The sequence below is a fragment of the Carcharodon carcharias genome, chromosome 26 (assembly GCF_017639515.1).
Source record: "Carcharodon carcharias isolate sCarCar2 chromosome 26, sCarCar2.pri, whole genome shotgun sequence".
NCBI lineage: Eukaryota > Metazoa > Chordata > Chondrichthyes > Lamniformes > Lamnidae > Carcharodon > Carcharodon carcharias.
This window is the reverse complement of record NC_054492.1, coordinates 38682744-38695208: the sequence shown is the minus strand read 5'-3', so window position 1 is coordinate 38695208 and position 12465 is coordinate 38682744. Positions and strand designations below refer to the sequence as shown.

The 12465-nt window shown below is 40.0% G+C and overlaps 1 protein-coding gene across 1 annotated transcript in view; it reads left to right on the top strand.

Moving 5' to 3' along the window:
• Nucleotides 1-12465, top strand: part of LOC121269873 (protogenin-like) — a 114495-nt gene that overhangs the window by 58337 nt on the left and 43693 nt on the right. Inside the window, exons 7-10 of the mRNA XM_041174911.1 lie at nucleotides 4111-4273; nucleotides 6072-6319; nucleotides 7458-7622; nucleotides 8990-9295. Of these exons, the coding sequence (XP_041030845.1) occupies nucleotides 4111-4273; nucleotides 6072-6319; nucleotides 7458-7622; nucleotides 8990-9295 (882 nt within the window). The remainder of the gene's footprint in view (nucleotides 1-4110; nucleotides 4274-6071; nucleotides 6320-7457; nucleotides 7623-8989; nucleotides 9296-12465) is intronic.

Genomic DNA, 12465 nt, shown 5'->3' with positions numbered 1-12465 from the left:
TGTTTGAAATTTAAACCAGGCAGTTTGACCCTGATTGGTCAAGGCATTACCCTGAGGAATGAGTCAACTAATGCCTCTCACTTATTTTGTTTAGCTGAAACAGGCGCCATGTGTGTACATGTTCTTTTTGTCTGCAAAGAATAGGGCCCTGTGTATTAATATTTGTAGCTTCCAAAACACGCAAATGCATCGCACTGCGAGCATGACTTACAATCTTAAATTGGTTGTCAGTATAATTTGGAATGACACCTAACCACCTATCCCGTGCATACTTTTGATATGTAGTTGATACATGCTTAAATCTGCAGCTGTGTAATAATTTCCTCGCATGTCTTAATGGGCTCCATCCTGCACTCAAATTCACTTTCGAAATTGAGCAGTCAAATGAACTCCCCCTTCCTTGATGAGAAATCTGCCAGGGTGGGGTCTCTATTATGGTTTACCGCGAGCCTACCTTCACTGGTCAATATATGTGTTGGGATTTTCACAGTTCCACGTGCTGTAAGATTGGTCTTATCAGCAACTTTGTAAATAGGGCCCAAGCCATGTGCTCACCATACAAACTTGATGCTGAAATAAGGCTCACCAAAGGCATCCTGCGGGATAATGGCTACCCTGATCAGGTAATTTTGCACTTATATCCTGCAGACTCATGGGCTTAAGGCCATCACTTTCAGCGCTGATAAGTGCCCAGTCTACTTCAGATTACTCTGGAAGGGCGAGGTATCTCAAAAATTTGAGCAGCAGGTGAAGCTAGCTGTGTCACGCTGCTACTATGCAGTAGCAGCATAAGTGGTATGCGCCATCAACAGAAAGCTGCAGCCAAGTCAAAAAGACATTCTATCTATCATACTAATGAGTAATGTGGTATATGAATTTGAGTGCCAGTGTGATCCTCGGTGTGTAGGCCATACGTCCCAAAGACTAGCAGATCGTATCAAACAGCATGTCCCAGCTGCAGTTCGAGATGGACAAGGTACAGACCGTACCCAACCAGTCTGTGTTTGCAAAACTCAAAACACAGTGTCCAACATTAGCTCGCAGTTAATTGGACAACATTTGCTAAATAATCCTCAGTGTGCTAAGAATTACGCTGACAACCAGTTTAATATTGTCAGTCGGGCTCATAGTATGGTGCACAGTGTGTACTGGAAGCTACATGCATTAATACACAGGACCTGGTTCTTTGCAGATGGAAAGATCATGTACACACATTGCACCTGTTTCAGCTAGACAAAATAAGTGACAACCATTTGCTGACTCATTCGTCAGGGCAATGCCTTAACTAATCAGGGTCAAGCTGCCTGGTTTAAACTTCAAACAATGTTTGGCAGTTAACTGTCAGTCACCAATTCTGGTGCATTCTCCATGGCAATGCCTCTACCAATCAGAGTCTACATGCCAACCAATCAGCACTGTCTTCTCATACAGTTTAAATCGTTGTTTTCCCCTTGTATTGGTATTCTTGTGAAGTGTCCTGATGAGTAGAAGACAAAAAGCTTCACCATGTCTCTTATCTTTCAGCAATACTCTAGAACTAATGTGTGATTGCGGTGACTAGTACATTATAAAGGTGCTTACTGCTGACTCGAGGAGCCAATGAGATCATTTATAACAAGGGACACAATCTAGCCAAGTTCTGGCATTCATGCTGTCCATGTTTGCAAAGTTTTCAGCTGAAAGTATTTTGAACAATATTTCATTTTTGATAGTTATTCATGCACGCAGATGTTATTTTCTTCAAGCTTATGTTATTTAAGTAAAATCAAACGATAAAGAACTAGTATTTATATAGCAATTAATGTGTCATTTGGAAATAACTCAAAGTACTTGACCTATAATGAAATCTTTTTTAAGTACAGTCATTATTGTTATTTAAGCCCTTTTACCCATCTTGCCTGTATTCCTTGATCTACATTGGTTCCTGGTTAAGCAACACCCTGATTTAAACATTCTCATTTTAGTTTTGAAATTGCTTCATGGCCTTGCCCCCTCCCTGTCCCTGTAATCTCCACTCTGAGATATTTGCTCTACTCTAATTCTGGCCTTTCTAGTATCCTCAATTTTTAATTGCTCTGCCATTGACAGCCATGTCTTCAGCTGCCAAGGCCCTATGCTCTAGGAATCGTTTGGTAAATCTCTTTGCCTCTCTACTATTTCCTCTTTAAAGCACTCCTTAGAGCCTAACACTTTGACCTAGCTTTTGGTCCTTTGCTCTGATTGTGGCTTGGTGTCAAATTTTATTAGCAGTCCTGTGAAACACCTAGGGGCATTTTACTACATTAGAAATGCTGTATAAACACAAATTATAGTAGTAGAGGTAGAAGATGATGATAAGCACAGCAATACCCCAGTACAGCATTAAGATGGATGGCCAGTTATCCTCTCAGTGCTATTGGTTGAGGGAGGTACATTGGCCAATCAAAACTTCCTTTGTCTCTTTTGAATGGTACCACAGGCTTTTTAACATCCATTACAAAATCTGATGAATGGTACCTCTGACAACGCAGCACTCGTTTAGTAATGTTGTGGCCTAGATTATGTGCTCAGGCCAGCGTTTGAAGGCACTGCAGCAAAAGCTGACATAAATAAATGGTCTTTTGTTTACAGTTATTTACAAAAAGGGTAAAGCTTTTAAAAGGTAGTGAGCTTGAACTGTTATCCTCAAAGAATGTGAATGAACACAGTGGACATTCCATAAGGGATAGGTGAGCAATGGGGTGATGGCTAACTGGAGACACTTGATTTATCTTGGTTTTTGTAAAATGCTTAGTGGATAATCAAAATAAGACAGTCATTTAAAAAAAAAACAGAAATGTGTAGTTTAAACCAAGTTGATGACTGAATTTTCCCTGCTTTGAATGTGGGTCTGGTCACTTATGCATTCTTTTTTGTATCCTATTGTTCAACTTGTGTACCTGATTTACAAGGTGTAAACAAACAAGTTTAAACCTTTTTTCAATTTTATTTTCCTAATGAATATTATCAATGTAAGGAATGCTGGTGCTCCAAGATGACATGTCGGCCTAATTTGGGAAAACAGCATCAGCGCTGAGCTTATCAAGTCTGGTATGGCATGGTCAGATGCACAATAAAGCCATCTGCACTTAGCTCAAATATGTGCATCAGCCCTAACCTAATGGCACCCCTATTGCATTTGTGAGATTTTCTTTCTCTGTATCAGCCATACTGTGGTCACTAGATTAGATTGCTAACTAGTGCCTAATTAAAACCAGTTCTTTGCCGGCAGAACACAGCCATTAGGAACTGGTTTGAGACAACCCAAACATACTTGATGTAGGAGCGTTGCAAAGATGGACAGAAAAAATAATTCCATTGCTCTGGATTGGACTTTTCTTTTGTCTCAGGGACATGAAAACAAGTTTTTTTTAATATTAGCGCTTTGAATTTACAGAACAAACTATTGTCACTTTTATCTTGCTTAGAGGAACATGAGAAGTAATAGTGCTTATGTGTGTGTATGCACTGTTATGAAACCATTATAGGGTATAGCAGCAGCTCATTCATCGTGGTGCACAAAATCTCCAGTGCACTACAGAGTAAATATTGGTGTTGACCTCCCTCCATTAAAAGTAGGTATCATAGTTGCTTATGATTTGAAAATGTACATGACCTTGAGTTCCTTCAGATATCATTTTTCATCATTATCTATGACTGAGAGGTGCTTTCACCAAAGACTGTTGCACTCTCTCATTTGGGGCTTCCACCAATACTACTGAAGTTGAAGATATGTTTAGTTTTGCTGCTGAGAGTGAGCTTCCCAACATGGAGATAAAAACAAAAAACTGCGAATGCTGGAAATCCAAAACAAAAACAGAATTACCTGGAAAAACTCAGGTCTGGCAGCATCGGCGGAGAAGAAAAGAGTTGACGTTTCGTGTCCTCATGACCCTTCAACAGTTCTGTCAAAGGGTCATGAGGACTCGAAATGTCAACTCTTCTTCTCCGCTGATGCTGCCAGACCTGCTGAGTTTTTCCAGGTAATTCTGTTTTTGTTTCACAACATGGAGTTTTTTTTTAATTGTTAGAGTTGGATTCCTTTTTAACAAGAAAAAATCCTTACTAGTGTTTTCTAATGTTGCTTTGTAGCTCCACCTTCTTTTGTTGAGTGGCCTGAGAGCTTGACAAGGCCTCGTGCTGGCACGGCCAGGTTTATGTGTCAGGCAGAAGGTATTCCTACACCTAAAATTAGCTGGCTGAAGAATGGACAAAGGATTCACTCCAATGGACGTATCAAAGTCCAGTATAGCAGGTACACAGCTATTTATTTTTAGTTCTGATATGAAAGTCCTGTCTCCCATTTGCAGAATTGAGTATGATTAAGTCATAAATATTTTCCTAAAGTGCCCTTGATTTTCATTGTGGCTTGCAGTGCAGCTTTTTACCTAATAATGTCGCTGTCTGAACACAGTGAATAGTAACTCCTAGTTACATTATTAAATGAATTGATCTTAAAGGCCATAGTGCCTTGTTAGCTTGCACAGTATTTTTAATTCTAAATTGGGATTATTCAGTATACTTTTCGGTGATTACATTTTTCACGTTGTTAGAGATTTTCAAATGTATTTAGTTTAATTGCAAGTCTATGATTGTTATTTTTCATTCAAACTATGACTTCAAGGAGGCTTGCTGTAACTGTCCAGGGCATGGAGTTCAAACGAACTTGGAGACACCCTAATTGGTAAATACACCACATTGTGTGGCACTCAGCCACAGATAGCAGGGAAGGTCCAGCTTCAATCACTCAGGTCTGCTGGGGCGGCTGTGGGAGTTGAGTGGTGGACCTCAAAGTCCTGGGGTAGGAGGGGAGAGTAGCCAGACTTCCTACTTTTGTTTTTGGAATTGTTGCTCTGATGGGTGAGGACAGGATTTGTCAGGGAGCTGGGATTACACTACTGATATGCAATGTTGTGAAGTGGGGGAGAACAAAGCATTGGCCTGTCAGTTCCATTTAATTGAAACGTGGTCTCCTGTATTGCCAGAATTTCTCGGGGTGGGTGATGGGGGGGGGAACCTTAAAAAGTTAAGTTGAGGCCTTTGCACTGTTTTTCCTGTCATTAATGGGAGCTAGCACAGAATGAGGCTCCATTTTGTAAGCGCTCTGATGCAAGCTCATATGGACAGTCTTATGCTACATTTGTAACACCATGTTACAATTATCTGACTTTTGTCTTGCTGAGTTTGGAATTTAAAGCACTAAGTTTTAAAGTAGTGAAAGCACACCTAATCTCAGAGCAGTATACTGGTGATTCAGTTTTAAATGTTAATAATGGCTTCAGAATTCCCTATCAATGACTTGGTCAGTGGCTTTGTAAGCCAGAAGTGAATCCAAACCTGGACCTGGTCTGACTCTAGCACAAACCTTACAATCGGCAGCAGGCCTAGAAACTTCTGATGCAGATGCTTAATCTGTCCAGTACAGTAACCTAACACATCTCTTTGTTAAAGCAAAAAACTGTCGATGCTGGAAATCTGAAGTAAAAAATGCTGCAAAAACTCAGCAGGTCTGGCAGCATCTGTGCAGAGAGAAACAGAGTTAATGTTTCGAGTCCATATGACTGCTTCAGAAGACTCAGTGTTAACTCTGCTGAGCTTTTCCAACATTTTGTTTTATTAACTCTTTGTTACCTGTAGATCAATGGCACAGACCAGTTATCCCTTAGGCTTTTGTTTACATTGTATGAAGGCTGGTGCCATACAGGTAAATAGCTATGATTGAGTGAGTACCAGACAACTTTAGTCTTTAGAGAGTTCTGGCTCCCTCCTGGATTTGAATTGAACCAGATTAACTTTTGTATCAAATTAAATTAATTCCAATGAGGCTTGCATTGTAAGCAGACTCAGGCACTTTCTAGTAACTTGGTCATGTTGTTATAACTTGCCTTCAGAAATTTTCATTTATTAACTGTACAAAGTATAGCCCCTTCTTAAGCTTTGCATTTGTCAAATCTAAAATTATTCCATTGGAGAGCTACACTTCATTAGAGATTATTGTGAGTAGATGTATGCTTGAAAATTGAGGTAATCAACCAAATTCTTCTTCTTTTAAGCAAATTGGTAATAAACCAGATCATTCCTGAAGATGATGCCATTTACCAGTGCATGGCTGAAAATCAACAAGGATCTGTCCTTTCAGTGGCCAGACTGATTGTTATTATGTCTGAGGACAGACCTAGCGCACCTAGAAATATCCAGGCAGAAACTGTGTCGAGTTCAGGGATTCTTCTGTCTTGGGAAAGGCCCATGTACAATTCTGACAAAGTAATTGCATACTCGGTCCATTACATGAAAGCAGAAGGTGAGCCCTGAATTTTATTCATACACTTCAAGCTTGTGTTGCTGGAACATATTTTTTTTCAGCCAGTAGATAGATAGAATTGTTCATTTTTAAATCTCCTTCCAGGTAATAAAGACATGTTCACTGCAGTAAACCTGCAAGGTGCATCTTTGCTAGAACTTCAGAAGAAGCATCTGTTTAAATGTAAATTAAGTAGCTTGCTTTAAAACTAATCTGCGAGTATCATCCTTTTCACTTCTTTTATTGTTTGGGCTTGGACATTCTCTGTTCCCAATGTCTAATTGGAATGTGAGAGGTTGACCATCTGTTGTTAATATTCTGTTGCTGGGCAGAGGTCACAAAGAGAGAATAGCTTCTCTAATGAAATGGGAATAGCAGCCTTCTCTGCACAAACAATGTGATCTGCTGAGATGATTAAAATTGGGTAGAAGGTTTACCTTCTCAAGGGAAAGGTGTTTATTATGAGTTCATAGAACAGAGAGTATAGAAATGTGTGAAGGTATAATTAAAGTGTGTGGTGAAGTGTGTTCAGGCAGCACCACCAGTTTTCTGAAGGCATTAGAGTGTTGGCTATGGAGTGCAGATTGCAGTCGAATGGTTGCTTTGTGTTCCATTATAGTTATTTCATTAAGCCCCAGCGTGAGTTCTGTTGGAGTATTCAGCAGGGTAACAAGACTCTTTAATTTTCCTTCAAGGATTTTGTTTTCTAGGTCAGAAATCAGGACTTTTGAAATACATTATTAGCCGGTAATTACTACTTGTGTATGGACCTCTTGGGTTTTGCAAATTAAGTGGCTATCAAGCTTATTCATGAATGTGGGAAAATGTAATTGGGAATAATTTTGCTTTTGGCTGTGATTTAAAATGCTTTAAGGGACAAAGTACTAGTGAAGTTGATGACGGGAATATCAACTCCTAGCATGAATTATGTAACTCCTTTACCCCAGCGGAGATGGGAGAAAAAGTTTATTTGCTACAAAATGATATTAAAAGTCTAAAAAGCTAGTCATTTTAAGGGACACTTAAATATTTTGTGTTATTTTTCCATCACGTGCCAACCTGTAAAGAGCAGCATAACAAGCTGCCTCAGCTAATTATTCCAGGCTCTCAAATTGAGAGAGGATTTTTCTTTTCCTAGGTTTAAATAATGAAGAATATCAAGTGGTTATTGGAAATGACACAACTCGTTATATTATTGATGATTTAGAACCAGCCAGCAATTACACATTTTACATTGTAGCATACATGCCCATGGGAGCAAGTCGAATGTCAGAGCATGTTATTCAGCACACACTGGAAGACGGTATGTATGAAAAGCTATTCTGAGGTAATGCTGTTAAACATTGGTTTCTGTATAATACAGAAAATGTGTAATATTAATAAATGGCTCTTGAGAGCTCTTACTCATACAGCAAAGTTGTACCCATGATTTATTTCCCCACTGAGCTACTGGAAGAGTTTATTCTAAAAAGAATTCAGGATTATTTTACTTTTACCATCCTGGAATGAACCTAAGTATCTTTTTAATGAAATTTCAACCATTTTGTACTTTTTAGCATAATTACAGCTCCATCTATGCAACCTAAATCACCTCATACCTGTACTGCAAGAGAGTTGTGCATAGGTATTTGTTTTTTATACTTCATCGAAGTCATCAGCTTTTCACATGCATCTACCATTTACTTCACCCTCCCACTCCAGCTGATAAATCTGCTGCATAATATTCATTATTTATTTCCAGCTATTGCTGGAAAAAAAGTTTCTTTCTTAGTTCCCAGTCAGCTTTTCTGAAACCAGCTGTTAAATACATCCGCCAGCTGTCCAGTAATTACACAATGTGTGAATATTGTTGTTTCTAGTTAGCTTAATGAATCGCTTACACGTCAATTATAGTGGACAATCTAAACCGTTAAAACTCTCCCCATCGGTTGCATTGTACAGGATGACTTGAATTGACTTGATTGTAAAAGACAAATACGTATACAAAATGGGGAAATAATTTTAGAAGGCATGCATTGAACTGTGTGCCATCCACAGCGTTAGCTTGTTAAAATAAGCTGTTAACCTCCGTACTTGGCAGTGTTTATTTTTTAAATTTCTTTTTATGGGATATGAATGCTCCTGTCTAAATCAGCACTTATTGCCCACCCCTACTTGCTCTTGAGGCGGTGGCGGTGAGCCACTTTCTTGAACCACTGCAGCCCATCATTCATAGTGGTTTGATACAACTGAGTGGCTTGCTAAGCCATTTCAGGGAGCATTTAAGATTCAACCACGTTGCTATGCGGTTGCACGTAGGCCAGGCCAGGTAAGGATGACAGATTTCCTTCCCTAAAGGGGAAACAGATGGGTCTTTGCAACAATCGGCAATGGTTTCATGGCCACCATTACTGAGAGTAGCTTTTAATTCCAGATTTATTAATTAAATTTAAATTTGAATCTGAGCACCCAAAGCATTAGCCTAGGCCGCTGCATTACCAGTCCAGTGATATTACCACTGCAGCACCACCTCCCCATAAACTTATGTTTAATTTCTATGGTATTAAATAGTGTTTCCTACGAGAAACAATTTTGCCCTCTTGTTACTAAATTTGGTGCTGCTGAAAAATAAGATCAATTTAACATGGATTAATTTTAAATAATGTTTTTCTTAATACCCTCTTCACACAGTCCCTTTGAGAGTGCCAGAAATCAGCTTGACCAGTCGTAGCCCAACCAACATCCTGATCTCATGGCTCCCCATTCCAGCTAAGTTCAGGAGAGGGCGTATTATTGCGTATCGCATTTACTACCGTAAAAGCACAGAAAGTGCTGTCCATCTTGTGGAGCTTCCAGGGGCCATATCCGAACACTTGCTTGAAGATGTCGAGCCTGACAGCACTTACCTTGTACGAATCTCTGCGGCGACCAGAGTGGGTTGGGGAGAATCTTCCATCTGGACTTCCCACAGAACCCCAAAGGCTACGAGTGTAAAAGGTAATATATTGTCTTATTAAACATTGATTTTTATACAGTGATCTTTATACAGTGGAATTACAGAATCAGATCTTAAAAAAATTGGTCATTGCCAGGGCTCTCTGCACCATTTATGACCTGTTGTGATTGACCATATGGCCTATCAGCTGTTCATCAAACATGCAAGTTTAGAACTGGTATGCCTACGTCCAATGTAGTAAACATATATTCAGATTTGATAGCCAAACTAGATACCTGATTAAAATATGATTGAGGAAAGTTGAGTGTCAGGGCAATGAGTGTATTAGACTTTGTAGACCAATGATAAGCAATACTTCTGACCTTTGAATCTTTTTGTTTTGCATTTGGGAAGTTTAGTTTTAGTGCTGCAAAATTGTGTATCCCTTTGCGATCTTAGAATTCACAGAACACATGCATTTTACATTCATTGCAGTAGTAAACACCAGTATTCATTGTGTGTGTGCAGATATTTGGTTAGAAGTTTGCAAACACCGGTTGAGCCGGTGACACTTGCCAGGGAGGGGGGTGAAGTCGGTGGCTAGGAAACGGAATTTGCAGCAGGGACTGAAGACAATGGGTTTGGTCTATTCAGTATTTAGTTGGAGGGAATTTCTGCCACTCCAGTACTGGATGTCAGACCAGCAGTCTGACAATTTAAAGACAGTAGAAGGATTGAGACGTGTGGTCGTAAGGTAGAGCTGTGTTTCGTCAGCGTGCTTATGGAAACTGCCACTTTTTGGACGTTGACACTGAGAGACACTATGTAGATGAGAAATAAGAGAGGGCAAGGATAGGTACTGGGAGACACCATAGGCAATGCTGTGGGGATGTGAAGAGAAGCTATTGCAATTAATCCTTTGGCGGCGACTGGATAAACAAGAATGGAACCAGGCAAGTGCAGTGGAGAGATTTGAAATGAAAATGATGTGGCCAACCATGTTATGACTCAGATGGGTTAAGAAAGTCTACCTTTGTCACAGTTAATTAAGATGTTATTTATGATTTTGATATGAGTCGTTTCAGTACTGTGGTAGGAGCGAAAACCTAGCTGAGCAATTTAAACATGGTGCTCAGGGACAGATGACACAGATTTGAAGGGAAAAATAACACAGATTTGAAAGGCAACAGCACATTCAAAGACTGAGAGGAAAGAGGTTGGAAATGGGGTGATAGTTTGCAAGGGTGGAGGCTTCAATGGTTCTTTTGAGAAGATAGGTGATGGCAGCTTTGAAGAAGAGGAGGGACAATTACCTGAGGACACAGAACCATTAACAGTATTAACTAATATAGGAGTCAAGAAGGGAAGTTGGGTGGTTAGCAATTCAGTGGGAATAGGGTTGAGGGAGCGGGAGTTGAGTCTTGTGGACTTGATGAGCTCGGAGAAGGCATAAGGGAAGATGTGAGAAAAACTAGAGAAACTTGTGAGTTGAAGACAGGGCTGGTGGGGGATAAGGTAGAGAGAGTGATAGGGTGAAACCTTAGAGAAAGCTTGACTCGGTGGGCTAGAGAAGAGAGAGAAGCAACAGAGGCTGAAGGAAGTCCATGTGTTCTTTTCACATGTTGGAAGTCAGGATGTAGGAGATGACTACAGATGTTTAAAATAATTTGCAGAGGAGAAGATAAGCCATGGGGTTATCTTTTCATTTTAGGATTGCCCTGGAATGATGAGCAACTTTGGCAGGCGAGAGCAGGACCCAATGGTGCTATGTAGTCCAGCCAGGTATAGGCTTTTTATTAGCGATGTGATGAACAGTGTAATTTGCAATGCTTTGCAATCCATTTAGTTTTGATCAGTACATGAAGACTTTGTCTGATGGCTCAGTTAGTGATGGTAACATGTAATTAAATGATATAAAATAGAAGGCTGCAGATATTATTCATGGTGTGTTAACTAATCTCGACCAAGGTTCCAACAAGGGAGGGTAAAATTGTCATTTGTACACGGCTAAGATGAGCAAAGGTCAGGCTTCCTGCTCCTGATTTCTAGCCATTGTCACTGGCTGGATTTTGTGCTTGCAAGACGATGATCAAGCTGGAGACCAAGACATACAGCTTTACAAATACCAATCTGTGGCAAGCTGCTAAGTGTCACAGTCCAGCTCTTTCCCCTCTTCATAGCGAAGCATTACATGTCATTTGTGTTCAGGTAAACTTTGATTGCAAGCTGCAATAAAATGCTAACAATTGCCTCTTTAAACGTGTATATTTAAACATTAACCTCACCCGTGCCTTGCTTTTGTGGGAACGACTCATTTCATTCCGCTTGTATCAGCCAGGAAATGTCTATTAGGACCATGTTTCCCATCACAATCCATCAGTGCCATTGCAATTATTGGTCAAAAGCAACTTCAGTTCTGTTGGCCTGACTCATCTTAATGCAAATGAGTGCTATGCAACATTGAAGTACACCAGCATGGCCTTGCTGAGAACTAAGGGCATTTCCAACCAGATGAAGCAAGGTCGGATGACTTGTACTCGGTCATTCAAACTGGGATTAGCAATCAGATACTGAACAATTTGATTTGTGGGAGGCCTGAATTTCATTTTTCTATGACTAACTTAATTTGTTGGGCTGTATGTAAATAATTATTAGCACATGCATCTAAAAATACCAGTCTTGGATCCATTACGGTAAAGGAGAATCAGACCTAAAGGAGCTTATCCTTAAACACTCATAAGTAAACTAAAGCTCCATATGTAATTTTAAAAAGTTATATTTTGTTACTCTGGCTTCCCTCCCTCCTTCACTGATCTTCTCCAGATCTCCTCTCACCAATTACCTTACTGCCGGGGACTTTTCCCTCGGGGCCCTGACAGTGGCCTCCTACCTAGTGAAGTCTGCTGGCCATCTTGTCGTTCTCGCCAGGTCCAGGCAGGAGTGTTACCTCCTACATGCTAATGAGGCCTGGGAGTTTAAATAGCCTGAGCCTCACACCAGCAGTGTCGTGGGCTCCCTGCCCAAACATAAAATCCTTGAGTTAGAATCAGAGCTTTAAAGTTGAAATTGTTGACAATTCAATCTAAAGGCACAATGGGCACTGCAGGTACATATTATATTTCTATTTTAGTCTTTCCCATAGACAGAGTTGGCATTGGAATTATCGCGTGTTGCGACTCACTGAACATTTTAAAATATATAATAAATTTGTCTTATTTCTCTTGGCAGTGTG